Source organism: Staurois parvus, unplaced genomic scaffold (assembly GCF_062004578.1).
Source record: "Staurois parvus isolate SC_StPar_1 unplaced genomic scaffold, SC_StPar_1.0 ptg000116l, whole genome shotgun sequence".
NCBI lineage: Eukaryota > Metazoa > Chordata > Amphibia > Anura > Ranidae > Staurois > Staurois parvus.
In genome coordinates this window covers 822,230-837,147 of record NW_028317912.1, presented here as the reverse complement: position 1 = coordinate 837,147, position 14,918 = coordinate 822,230, and the positions used below count along the sequence as shown (strand labels likewise).

Sequence of the window (14,918 nt, the reverse complement as noted above, 5' to 3'; positions counted from 1 at the left end):
TGGCATGTGTATATATATATATATATATATATATATATATATATATATATATCATAGTTTGTGGACACAATAATTTTCACACAAACCAAATAATATACACGTATTGGGATTTTGTTTTTTACCAAAGACGTAGCAGAATACATTTTGGCCTAAATGCTTGACTTAAGTTTGAGTCTATTGGATATTTGTATAACAGAAAGTAGAAAATATCATTTTTTTCACAACTTTCAGTCATTTTCATTTATATCACAAAAAATTAAAAAAAACTGTGGTGATCAAATACCACCAAAAGAAATCTGTATTTGTGTGAAGAAAAGACTATACGTTTTGTTTGGGTACAGCTTTTCATGATCAGGCAATTACTAGTTGAAATCGCTCAGTGCCAAATAGCAACAAATGGCCTGGTCAGGAAAACCTTTAGGGGCTGAAGTGGTTAAAGGACTCTGTGCTCTACTTTTGTGTATGTTATGGGGAATTTACACTCAGTAATAGTTCACTGCAATACTCTTACATTGAGTTATTATAGCCTGTGTTGGTATTTGTTGGGCCTGTGGCATCAGGGTTTTAAGGGGATGGATTGACACAGGAAAGTCTTCCTTTCTCATTTCTTGCCTGGGTCAAAAGTCAAAAGCCTAATTGTAGTTGCTGTTTGATTCACCTCTATTATACATCTGTGAACTGAGTCCTTAGGGACTACAGGGCTCATATTTAGAGTTATCTGCACCAACAATCTTTTGCCTTTGTCTGTTGACTTAAAGACTTCAATTGTCGTATTACAACTTGATCATTGCAAGTCTGATCCTGTGTGAACCATGTCCGAACCCAGGGTGTCAGAGGTGTCGGAAGGCTTGCAAGGTCAGGGCAACCTTTGGGGATTGGGGATCATCATCTTCCAACGGCCCCCCGTGGGGGTGGAGCTACAATAATATCTAGAACTTATCAAAAACTCCTAGATTGTAAGCTCGAAAGAGCAGGGCCCTTGAACGCCTCGTGTATTGTCTTGTTACTGTATTGTCTCATGTACTGTCCCCCACTATAATGTACAGCGCTGAGCAAACCTTTTGGCGCTATATAAATACTATATAATAATAATATTAATCAAAAACAGATAAAGAGAGTGTAGAGGGGCTATGGAAAAAGAGGGGGGGAAGAGAGCGGTTAAAGCAGGACGTCACCTAAAAAGATAAGTTCTGCTTTTTCTCTTCTCCCCTCCCCTCTCCTCTCCTCTCCACTATTGGAGGTTTATTTTTTTTTTTTATCTTGGAGCCTATTTCTGACAGGGAACCCCCCCCCCCCCCCGTTCATGCAACAGGAAGTCACAGCTGCTTCCCAGATGCAAGATGACTGCACTTGAGTATAAAAAACCAGCCCAGGTGAGGACAGTGCTGGATCCCAGGACGGGTATGTGCATGTTAATTAAGAATCAGCATCTACAGTATTTGTAGCTGCTGACTTTTATTTTTCCTCTTTAACGAGAATGAGGTGTGGGAATGGGGGGGATGATGTAGGGGAAGGATATGGCGTAGTGTAATAGGGTAGAAAGGTTGCCAGCTTTCCATAGAGTACACCTATTGAGTACCCAGCAAATGTTTTCTGTAATCCTTAGAGTGAACAAAGTCTATTCAATAATACCATGTGTCTCAAAATTTGTTATCTCTATGGTATAACATAGCTGTAAAGTCTTCCATGCAGTGGCTTTCCGTGACTTTAGAGAGCCACAGCTGAATGGTAGGGGCGATTCCTGTCTCCAAGTCAAAAGGTATACATGTTCTAGCTGCATTTACCAGATGGATCAGCAGACACCTTTATAGTGTTTTCTAGACAAATTATTTAAATGTATCAGATAAGCACCTGGGTTATCTCTAAGATTTTCATGGGTCCAGAAATGGCTTAGTTAAAAGTCAAGTTTTTAAATGAAAATAAAAGCTGTTTAAAATGTGAGCTAACTAAATTGCTTAAAGTGTAAATAAAGGCAATTTTTTTTAATAGTTTTGGATTGAGTGAAGAGGGATTAGAACACCTACGGTATTCACCCTCTCTATTTTGTATATATATACTATTATTACTATTACTTTTAAAGAAAATCTTAAATTTTGCACTGACACCAGAACAGTAATATGGGAAAATGTTAATATGGGACACTAGTTCTGGATGAACATCCTCAGAGAAAGCTTCTAAGAAAGTCCATCCCAAGACAAAACGTGTAAAGCAGGGAGGCTTTAGCTGATGTCATCACGTAGGTAGGCGAAGCCAATTGGAAACTCGTCGGGAGGACAGCAGCGATGTGGGTTAGATGTATCACTGTGAAAGTCACTGATTATTATATCTATACTCTTGATTTTTACCTGTTTAATGTAAGTGCAATTCTGAGTGGTTTAATAAATGTTATTTTAAATTGAGAGCATTAGATGTCCCTATCTTTTTCATTCGTAAGGAATAACGGTCGTTTTTGGAGGCAGAGAGTGAAGTGGACGTGGTGTTGGCAGAGGAGAGTGGCTGTGAAAAACAAATTACATGATAAGCAGCATGTGTCTGTAATATTTCTGCTTTGTTTCTCTGACAGAACCCCCTGTAGTTTTTTTTCTGGACACCAATGCACACCAATGATGCTTTCACAGGCAAAACTTTAACCCCTTCCTGCCAATTGTATGCATATATGTGGCTCCACTGGACTGGGCTTTTTTTCCATGGGGCTGCATATATGCATATCTGTCTTTGTGCTGGGATCGAGCCGCACAGTGTGCTTCCAGCACAGAGACCGCGGTCTCACTGAGAGTCCCGGGACCCATACTAACGATTGGGACCTAGAACGTCTGGCTCTAGATGACCTGATCACTGTCAAAGCCTCTGACTGGTCATCACAGTGATCGGTCACTTTTTCTCTTCTAATGGAGGAGAGTGATAAATTGTATCGCTCTCTCTCTATCTCTCCTTGAAGAGAAAAAAAAATGACTGTGTGTAAAAAAAAAACAAAAAAAAAACTTAGATCAAGGTTTGATCTAGGTCAGTGCCAGGGTTAGTGTTTGGATCAAGGTCAGGGTCAACAAGGTCAGGGTCAGTATTGTTTTTGGGCAGGATTAAAAAAAAATGTAATTATTATCAATGTCAGTGTGTTTAGGTAGGATAAAAAAGCAAAATGCCCACTATTGTTTCTGGGCTGTACTGCGAGTACATACAACAACTAGCATGCACATATGTGGTATCGCTGCGATTGTCAGAAGTTGGAGAATTTATTTTGGGTTGTTCTTTGGTTGTAGGTTATAAGAAAAGAAAAATACAGCTATTTTTTAAAAATTATTTTTGTTTTTACTATTTTGGGCCAGTTTTCCTTTTGATAAGAAAAAAAATCAGGAGATGTCCATTACCATTTACCACCAAATAAAAGCCCAATTTGTCCTGAAAAAAACAAACAAACAAGGTATATGTAATGATATGTACGGTTTTATTAACACGTCAAAGCTGCAAAATTGTGCTTAGGCATTAAGATTTGTTTTACCCTTATGCGGGAAGGGGTTAATCAGCTGACAAGCTTCAGCACATGGTCCCACCCCCAGGACTACCGGTGGTCAAGCAGTGGTTCTGGGGGCAGGACCATGTGCTGAAGCTTGTCAGTTGATTAAAGTTTTGCCTGTTAAGACATCATCAGTATCACACTGAGCCATGTGTGGAGACGTAATAGTCTCCAAGCCAGCCCCTGATTCCAGCATAAAAAAGGCAGCACTTGGAGGGTTGGAGCTAAGCACTTTTTTTTTTTACTCCACAAGTGTTTGCAATTTGCAGATTTAATGATGAGTTCACTGAACATTCCTGCAAATTGAACCTGGGCAGATTCACTCATCACTACTTGTCACATATGCACATGCAAGATATTTGTATTATTTTGACTTTTTCTGCCATATATTAATATGGCCAGTGTACATACTGATTTATTACTATTGTCTCCTGGTCATTTGTAGTTATAGCAGGATTTAGCTAGTAGGAAACACATGAAAGGCTCCAGCAAGTTGGATCACATGTGAGAAGATTGCAGCTTTATCTTTAATGTGTCTAGGGTTCCTCTTCCAACACTTGACCCATGGAGGACATTACTTGTGCCCACACACTAAACTGGATCGGCAGTGTGAATGCTGCCTTTTTTGGCTCCAGTGAGGTGCGGCGAGGGGGCAGTGTGATGTGTGTTCAGTGCATCACACAGTTCCCTTTTTTTTTTCCTCCACTACATTTGAGGTTCACAAAGTGACACTTCATTCATGTCACCACACAGCAGCATGGTACATTGTGCTGCTGCGGGGTGCCATTCATTGTACTGAAATAAAATCCAGCATGTCTGCATTTTACTGCGGCTTACTGCACCATACCGGCAGGCTGTGTTGTAGTGAAAACAGGGGGACATGGAAAACAATTGATTTCTAGAGGTGACTGGGGTTCTTCCAGCGCAGAAAAACAATAGTCACCACTCTAGTGTGAATGGGCCTTAAGTCACTAGGGACTACACTGTTAGCAGGATTCTCTTTGTAAATTCAGTTAGTTGTTGATTTCTGCAGTGGATATTCTTTCCCACCAGGTCCTCTGTTAGCAATACATACTTGTTCATTGTACACAAGAAGAAATTTGTATTTCTTTTATATTTTGTATGTATTGTAGTTTCATAACTTAAAGGGTAAATTCAGGAAATGCAAAATACAAGGAAAGTCAAGTTTCTTCAGCTTTATTGAAGAGTTCAAACTGTTTAGTTAGCTGTGCATATAGCTACATGCCACAAGGGCTGTATAATGCTCTTTATTTAGAATATCTCTGAATACATTGTTTTGGTTTTTACTCTCCAGTATTTACAATTTTTTTTCTTACATTATTGGGATTCCAGAACTTGGAGAACTAGATTACCTTTCAGTAAAGTGGAATTTATGTTAAATAAGCATTAGACTTTTTTGTGGTTCTTGTTTATTTCATGTATTTGTAGCACTCACTCCCGCAGGAGCCTGCAGTTTTAAGGTCCCTAGGGTCTTTTTCTGTAATTGCCCCGCAGCCAGGCACACAGTTACAGTCACTCTAGGGAGGTGCTATTCTGATGCATTATTGCAGAACTTGGATAGGTTCATGGTAACTGTGGGATACCCCAGTAACTTTAGCAGCAACTTGAGGACACTAAGGGGTTTATTTACTAAAGCTGGAGAGTCCAAAACCAGACTCCCTTCTGCATAGAAACCAATCAGCTTCTAACCTCAGCTTGTTCAATGAAGCTTTGGCAATGAAACCTGGAAGCTGATTGGTTTCTATGCAGAAGGGAGTCTGATTTTGGACTCTCCAGCTTTAGTAAATAAACCCCTAAATGTCCTCCTGAAGATCTGAGCAGAGCCCTTGCATAAAGCACAAATTAGACTGAGCTTTTCAGGACACCAGACCCTTTGAGCAATGCTGACTCAAGCATAAGAGGGATGGTCACAGCATACAGTTTCAGGGATTTCTCACACCAGTCTGTAGTTACTAATGTCGTTGGATAGTTGGTTGCCTTCTTCAAATATTTTCCAGACAGCTCTCTGGTGTTACCACACCAGATCCCTGGACAAAAAGTTCCTCAGTCAGCAACAGGAACTTTCAGTAGAAAAGGCCCCCACAGCTAGCCTAGCAGACACAACAGCAGACACATAGTCTTCCCAGAAGGGCAGAAGCCCTCCAGGCCATGGCCTCTTCTCACAGGACCAAAGATCACTGTGATCCAGGTCTCAGAATATTTATAGTCTCTCTCAGCTACCATCTTGGCACACTATCCCTAGGGATTGGCCAGGGCTGCATACAGTGGGTATAGAAAAGAATCACCCCCCTTTAAAATAATCACATTTTGTTGCTTTGCAGCCTGAAATGAAGACAAACACAATTTTTGTTTTAACGCTATTTTTTCAATACAGTTTTTTTTTGTTGTTGTATGTGAAACTAATGGCTCGTACACACAATCAGAAAATCGGACGACAAAAATTGCTTTCAGAGGGATCGTACAATAATCTGATTATTAGTACACAGCTTTCAACAGCTGGACAGTTCATGTGACAATAACCGAAAGAACAAGCACAAAAATGTTTCTTGTACTATAACAGTGCATACAATTTTCATTTAATCAGTACAGTATTCTTCCGAAAAACATCGAGAGACCAAGACCACGCATGCTCGGAAAAGAGAGAATACATTACAATACAACATATTACATCACCACAGGAAGTTGTATTCTGTCGTGACTTTAGTAACCTAAGTTTTTAACAAAAAATTAATGATAAGTCATCCGATTAACTGATTGTGTGTACCAGGCATTATGACATTTAAGTGAAAGATATAACAGAAAAAGAGTTAATAAAAAATCAAAAACAGAATCACTGAGTTGGAGAAAAGGATCACCCCCACCTATAAATGACTGGCAAACTCAATCAGGTGTAGCAAATTACCTTTGGTATACAAAGCCATTTGACTTTCAACTGTGAACAGCTGTGGTCATTTTGATTAGCTCAGCATGAAAAGAACATGAGTCCTGACAGGTGTCTTCCATCTCTGATTCTATTAATATAGATATACACACTTTATTAGGTACACCTGTTCAATTGCTTGGTAACACAAATTGCTAATCAGCCAATCACATGGCAGCAACTCAATGCATTTAGGATCTGAAGACAACTTTCTGAAGTTCAAACCGAGCATCAGTACGGGTAAGAAAGGGGATTTAAGTGATTTTGAATGTGGTATGGTTGTTTGTGCCAGATGGGCTAGTCTGAGTATTTCAAAAACTGCAGATCTACTGGGATGTTCACATACAACTATCTCTAGGGTTTACAGAGAGTGGTCCGAAAAAAAAAATGTCCAGTGAGCAGCAGTTGTGTGGACAAAAATGCCTTGTTGGTGTCAGAGGAGAATGGGCAGACTGGTTGCTGCGACATTCAGATGGTAGGGTCAGAATTTGGTGTAAACAACATGAAAGCATGGATCCATCCTGCCTTGTATCAATGGTTCAGGCTGGTGGTGGTGGTGTAATGGTGTGAGGGATATTTTCTTGGCACTAGCAAGGTGTACCTAATAAAGTGGCTGGTGAGTGTAGATCAAACTTCTGGTCAGCTGTAAAACTAGAAGCAGAAGAAAACTGTATTTACCTATAGTGACAGACTGAGTTAGGGAACATGCTATCTTTCTATTTTGATTGCTTTCAACCACAGACTTTGTATCAGTAAAACATGCTATACAGTACTCTTTTAAAGTGACACATGCTTATTTCTATCAGTGCAGGTTTCTGTTATGATAAAAAACACAAATAAAATATTTAATTTCATATTTTTATATTTTCTAGATCCAGATCTGCTCCCACCTCCAGAAAATGTTGTTATAAATTCCACAAACCTGATCCATATCTTGCACTGGCAACCACTGCCAAAGTCCTGGGGGAATGTGACATACTCCATCCAGTCACAAGGGTATGGCTGAATAATATTTTATGTTGAGTTTTGTTGAGAGAGAGACAGCTAATTTCTTTACATTTTATGATTATTAATTATAGCTTTGAGAAATAGGACTATATTTACCTGTCTTCTCTTCCAGCTCAAAGAATTGTTTTATCATTGGTTGGACCAAAGTTTCATGGTTGAAAACGACTTTGTGGTTACATGTTGTTTTTAAAGAATAAAAGTTCTTAAACTGCCACTTTGCAATGTGTATGTTATTAAGCAGAAAGGTTTAAGTCAAAGATCCATCATGCTTTGTTTTTGGTGTTCTATCCATCATTTCTGTCCCTTTGTATAAACCCTTATTTGATTCATAGAGATACTGGCCTATTGCTCTGCGAGATACCACCATGATGTTTCTGTTGCTAAAAAACAATGGCACTCAACAGGGGAAACACTAGAGAAAATCTCAGTTAAAGCAGACCAAACATCAGATATTTTTTTTTATAGTAAGATAAGCTGTCATGAGAAAAATGCGCTGAACTTCTCACAATACTAGGTGTCTGTCTGTCACTGGTTTTAAAGCAATTATAGCCAATAACCCATAAAAAAGTATGTAATGTACCACCGGAGAAAGTTGAAAACTATATTACTTACTCCCGACCCCTAAACACTGTGCATTACTTATTTTTGACTCCTGTACTCCTAACCCTGGCCTCTGAACTTTCTGTGTTACTTAATCCTGACCCCTGATCTCTGTGCATTACTTAACCCTGAACCATGAACCCCATGCCATACTAAATTCTGACCCCTGAACTGTCTGTCTCTAGCAAGAAAAAATGACATGCTACCTTAAGCCAGCAGGCATAGGAATTTGTAACAGTATATATCTTGTTCTACTAAGGGTGCTTTTTATGCATTGTCACTGCTCACTGATTTCAGTGTTTTAAAATGTGTTAATAAAGCCAGAATTTAATTTTATATACTTGTGGTTTTGTGCCATGGTTTTGGTTAAGTAGTTGTATTGCTCATAAGTGGGACATGGCACATTTTATAAACTCTTTCTGGGTCTTTGCATTAGCACCTGGCAAGTACCCATAGGTTCTCTTTATCACAATGACCCATGAAAAGTATGTACATTAGGAGAAAGTTAAAAACTATATGTTACTTACTCCAGACCCCTGTACTGGGTGTTACTTAACTCAGGCTTCTAAACATTCTGTGTTGCTTAATCCTGGCCCCTACACTCTATGCATTACTTAATCCTGAACCATGAACCCCCTGTGTTACCTAATTCTGACCCCTGAATTGTCTGCGTTACTTAATCTTGACTTCTAAACTTTCTGCATGACTTGATCCTGACTCCTGAACTCTCTGCAATACTTAATACTGACTCCTGAACTCCCTTCATTACTTAAAGTGTAATTAAACCCATGACCCTGCATTCATGATATCTGGTCTCCCACAGTATACAGAACATGGAAGTGCAATTATTTTAGTATATATAAACTGCTAAATTCCTTTTATCATCAGCAATTAGAGCAGTCTTGTGACTTCTATCAGTGTCCAGCAGAGCACTGGTTAAGTCTTGTAGGAGGAGTTTTTATTCTCCCCTGATTGTCCTATGAGGCTGCATAACCCCTGACCCTCTGTCTGGACAGAGCTGATTGGCCCTGTGCCGATCACATGCACTCTCCCAAGAAAAAAAAACCTCTCAAGCAATGCACACCAAACACAGTATATGCAGTTTGCCCCCAAGGTTCTGTTCTATCATCAGATGGATTGGGGACAGTAGAAGAAGGAGAGGATCAGAGAAGACATGAGTAAACATCCTTTTTACACAATGCAGAGGATTAACCCCTTCCACAGGGAGTATAACAAGCATGCTTTACTGCTTATACAGACTAATTTTACTATGGTGGGTTTAGTAACACTTTAATCCTGACCTATGTACTCTCGAAGTATTTAATCCTGACCTATGTACTCTCGGAGTATTTAATCCTGACCCCTGAACTCTGGCCATTACTTAATCCTGACCCCTGCACTCAGTGCTTTACGCAATTCAGACTCCTGCACTCTATGCTTTACACTCTCTTGATCTATAGCTGCACAGACTTAGGTTTTATTTAACCATACCCCTTTAACGTCACACACTGTTACTGCCATTTGACCATGCCCACAATTTGCCACGGAGTTCTGTACACCACATCATTCCCCTTCTCATGGTGCTTGAGATAGTTTGTCTTTATAACTTCAATGCCTGCTTCTTATTAAAAAAGTCTATGACCAATTGTTTCAGAACATGTTAAAATTGTGGGCATGATTTGTGGGTGTGGCTACAAATGAAGGTATGGTCTTACGGGTGTGGTTAACAGAGACATGCTCATGCATACGTGATGCTTATAAAAATTGCAGCTAAATGACAGTTCCTTCCCCACTGACTTCTGTTTCTAAACAAAGCAGCTGGGGGATCCAGGGTGATGTAATTTGCCACATATTGTCATGACCACATGTGGTTAATGAAATCAGTCAACATCCTCCGCTGGTTTGTTGACATTCAGCAGTTGGCCAGGGAGCTGTCATTTGTTGCAGGAATATGACAGGAGAGGTTAGTCGTGGAGCATGTTGTTATGGCTGCGGGTTGTAGGGGCACTATTCATTGTGATTGGACTGGATCTACATTGCTAGACAAAGTGACTGACATTGGATTAACATTGCATGACAATGTTTATGTTTACAGTTTCTGTATGTTATTTACTTTGACTATTTTTGTAAATAAGAAAAAAGGGGTACTATGAACTCCTTAGTCATTCATATAGGGGTTAGCTGGATATCTAGGGGCCCCCTTAGAAGGTACCTCTCAATATTGAGGGCTTGGTCTGGTTCATGAAGGGAGTACTGCATGATTAGTGCCTTTCTCTTTGCTGGCTCCCTGGTTTGTGAGGGGGACCCCACACTGTGGATTTTTTTTTTTTGCATGGTTTCCTTCTCAAAGTCCACACCAGTTCCTTATCCAGGCATGTAGCTTAGGTAGCCATTTAAAAAGGAGCAGTGAACATGTGCCTTTTTCTTCAAAATAGACCAGGCCACATGCCCTGCAGAAGAAAAAACTAAACAAAATGGCATGGGGTCCCCCCAAATGATGATAAATGACAGCTTCCTGGCTGGCTCTTGTATTCCACAAACCAGCTGGTGATGCGGGGTGACATCATTGACCAAATATCGCCATGACTGTATTTGGTGAATAACGTCAACAAGGATCTCCACTGCTTTGTTTACAAACAGCTGCCATGGATTTTTCATTTAGCAGTGGTAGTAAACAAGCCAGTGGGCAGGTAGGAAGCTGTCATTTAGTGGCAGTAGTAGTACTACCACTGAATTAATAACTTCTGGGTGAGGCAGCTGAAGGTTTGGGCGGTTAACCTGGCAAAGCCTGGCCATTTAGTTTGTCCATTCAGAGAACTTCAAACAGCTAGAGTTCAGGTCAAACCCAAAGCTCATCCCTTTGGTCAACCTTAGCCCTTAACCTGGGATTTTGACTCAAGAAAAGAGTAATAAAAAATGAAGACTGAAATCTAAGAACATGTCTAACATCTTCATAAAGCCATAGCTTTAAATAAACATTATTTCATATGATTTTTATTCTGATATTTTAGTATATTGATAGATTCTGGACATAATATTACATCTTGACATTGTTGCATTATGAATTTCTTGTTCTTGTGTTTCCAGAGAGTATGAGCGCGTATATAAAAATCTTACCTGGAATGATGTTTCTCAGTGCCAATCTATCTCTGAACACCAGTGCAATGTTACCGGTGATGTGGCCGCTAATGTCTTGTATGCATTTCGGGTTCGATCAGAGCAGGGAGTCCAGCAAACATCTCTCTGGGCTGAAATGGAGAAACTTTTCAACAGAATAACATGTGAGTATTGGTTCTACCAGTTATAACTTTCTTCCGAGTTCTTTCTCCTTTTTCTAGTTTTTTTAATGTAATCTCTTTTCAGAACAGATTTTACTGGTGATGATACTGGGGGTAATAATAGATTGGATGAAATATTATTTGATTCGTATTACTTCTGTCCGCCCATATCCAGAACTCTATGGGAAACATAGGAATCTAAAGTTGAGTTATGCTTTGACCAGCCACAACTAACTGTGGAATCCATATAACACACCAACACAAACACTGATCCAGTGATATTGCAGAAGTAATGATAGAGAGGGTGATACATCTGCCTTAAAGTGTGTTTTAAATATAGATTTACACAACCTTCCCTAAAAAAATGATATATATATATATATAATTACTACACATGTAATTTTGTACTGTAATGTTATCTAAAATTGCCTTTCCATTTGCTACTAGCTATTATTATCATACAGTGTTTATGTAGCGCCAAAAAGTTTGCTCAGCGCTGTGCAATATAGTGGGGGACAGTACATGAGACAATACAGTAACAAAACAATATACGAGAGGTTCGAGGGCCCTGCTCTTTGGAGCTTACAATCTAGGAGGGAGGGGATAGTGGTACAGGAGGAAGTGGCTGTGGGGGATGGAGTGGTGGGAGGAGTGGAGGAGATCGGCTGTTAGGTGAGGGTGGGGTAGGCTTCCCTGAAGAGATGGGTTTTCAGGGAAGCCTAAAGGCGAGGAGGGTAGGTGACAGTCTGATGGATTGGGGTAGAGCATTCCAGAGGATGGGGGAAGTCCTGGAGAAGTCGTGCAGTCGGGCGTGGGAGGAGGAGACCAGGGAGCTAGAAAGTAGGAGGTCTTGTGAGGAGCAAAGAGTACGGGTTGGGTGGTATTTGGGTATCAGGTTGGTGAGGTAGTTTGGGGTAGTGTTATGAATGGCTTTGTACGTCAATGTTAGTAGTTTGAATTTAATGCGTTGGGCAATCGGAAGCCAATGGAAGGAATGACAGAGGGGGGTGGCAGATGTGGAGCGGTTGGTAAGGTGGATGAGTCTGGCCGCTGAGTTCAGGATAGACTGAAGCGGGGATAGTCTGTGATGAGGTAGGCCGGTGAGGAGGGAGTTGCAGTAGTCGAGTCGTGAGATAATAAGGGAGTGAATGAGTTGTTTAGTAGTGCCTGGGGTTAGGAACGTACGTATTTTGGAGATGTTGCAGAGGTGGAGCCTGCATGAGTTTGCCAGCGATTGGACATGCAGTTGGAAGGACAGATTTGAGTCTAGAGTGACACCTAGGACTTTGGCTTGCGGGGTGGGACTGATGGTGGCCTTGTAGGTCGTGATGGAGAGGGTGGGGGGGAGGGCGCGGGCTGGGGGGAAAATTAGGAGCTCGGTTTTGGAAAGGTTTAATTTGAGGAAGTGGAGTGACATCCAGTCTGATATGTCGTTCAGTAGGCAGGTGATTCGGGCGGAAACTGAAGGGGTGAGGGGTAGAGAGATAGATTTATGTGTCGTCGGCATAGAGATGGTAGTTGAAGCCGTGGGAATTTATCAATTGGCCAAGGCAGGAGGTGTAGATGGAGAAGAGGAGGGGCCAAGGACAGAGCCTTGGGGGACCCCAACAGAGAAGGGGAGAGAGGGGGAGGTGGCAGCGTTATAGGTAACGCTGAAGGAGTGTTGGGATAGATAGGAGGAGAGCCATGAGAGAGCGGAGTCTCTGATGCCAAGGGAGTATAGTTTATTAAGGAGGAGGGGGTGGTCAACTGTGTCGAAGGCTGTGGAGCTATGATTTTATAAAAGAGTCACAAAATTTAATTGTCAGTTTCTTGTGAACATCGCAACTTTATGAGTCCTTCTTGGAGAAATCTTTTGGAAGATTAAACTTTTTGCTGCCTTAATGTATGGGTTACAGCGGAAAACAGAACCGCTTCTTGCTGGCCAGCTCAGCTCATTAGGTCGGCTGCATTCCCTTCTGCTATAGGCTCATGTTCACTTTATTGACTGTGAACTTATAACGGAAGGTACTCTGGATTCCGCTGCCTGATAACTAGCTACAATCAGTCACTTACAAGTTTTGGATGGACACTAGTGAGCTGAATCCCCTGCTTTCATTTTATATACTGCAGGGGTTAAAATTTTGAGTCCAGACCTGGTTTCTTGAACGTGATGAGTTCACTGTTCTCCAATGGCCTCCACAGTCACCAGATCTCAATTCAACAGGGCATGTGGGATGTGGTGGAACAGGAGATTTGCATCATGGATGTGCAGACGACAAATCTGCAGCAACTGCGTGATGCTATCATGTCAATATGGACAAAAATCTCTGATGAATGTTTCCAACACCTTGTTGAATCTATGCCATGAAGAATTAAGGCATTTCTGAAGGCAAAAGGGGGGTCCAACTCCATACTAGCAAGGTGTATCTAATAAAGTGGCTGAGTGTATATTTTATATACAGCAGCCCGGTGGGTGGGGTGAAATGCATCAGAGGGCGTGGCCGGTGTGGCGGCTGAGGCCATCCTCATACAAGATTCCATGTGCGGTTAGAGCGATGTCCTTTTCACATCACGCTTTCCAAACATGGTGTGTTTTATGATATCCAAAGAGTACAATTTTGGGCTCATCTAACCAGACTATATTCTCCCATTATTGCACAGGCTTGTCTAATGTGCAGCAAACTTTAAAGCAAACTTCAACATGCTTTTTTTTCAGCAATGGAGTTTTGCATGGTAAGTGTTCATACAGGCCATGGTGGTTGAGTGCATTACTTTTGTTTTTTTCTTAAACAATTGTATCTGCTAATTCCAGGTCTTTCTGAAGCTCTCCACAAGTGGTTCTTGGACAACTCTTCTGATAATTTTTTTCACTCCCTTGTCAGAAATCTTAACGAGGAGCACCTGGTTGTGGCCAGTATATGGTGAAATGATGCTCTTTCCACTTCCAGATTATGGCCTCAACAGTGCTCACTGGAACATTCAGAAGTTTAGAAATCCTTCTCTAACCAATGCCATCAGTATGTTTTGCAACAATAAGGCTGCAAAGGTCTTGAGAGAGCTGTTTGCTTTTACCCATCATAAGATGTTTCTTGTGTGACACCTTGATAATGAGACACCTTTTTAAAGGCCATCTGTTGAGACTGAACCAGCTGATATTAATTTGCACTGACAAGGGGCAGGATTGCTTTCTAATTACTGATAGATTTCAGCTGGTGTTCATGTTTCATTCCATTTTATTACACATAACTTAATTCCTGAACTTATTTGTTGTGGTTTCTTTTTATGTATGGATTGCATCAGTTGTTACCGACATGTGGTGAAGAACTTTATGTCAATAGCACCTTTAGAATTATATTTCTTGAGAAAAATGGTGACGTGTCTAATATTTATTTTACCCGCTGTATGTAGTATACAAAGTATATACACAGTATATGTCAGTTCAGGGCCATCTTTCTTTGATTTTTTTTTTTCTTTAGTAGCATGAAATGCCAGCTTTTTATTTATATTTAGGTGGTTTCTATGCAACCTGTAATTATAGCTCATTAATAAACACTCTGGTCCGTACTAACTAGTTCTAGCTGGTATTGGAAGTTAACTA

General features: G+C 40.6%; 1 protein-coding gene across 2 annotated transcripts in view; it reads left to right on the top strand.

The window, feature by feature from the left end:
- The window catches only part of IL20RB (interleukin 20 receptor subunit beta), a 50,381-nt gene that overhangs the window by 18,869 nt on the left and 16,594 nt on the right, over positions 1-14,918 (top strand). For both annotated transcript variants that reach the window (XM_089671941.1, XM_089671942.1), the window contains 2 exons: positions 7,325-7,448; positions 11,148-11,341. In XM_089671941.1, the coding sequence (XP_089528067.1) occupies positions 7,325-7,448; positions 11,148-11,341 (318 nt within the window). The remainder of the gene's footprint in view (positions 1-7,324; positions 7,449-11,147; positions 11,342-14,918) is intronic.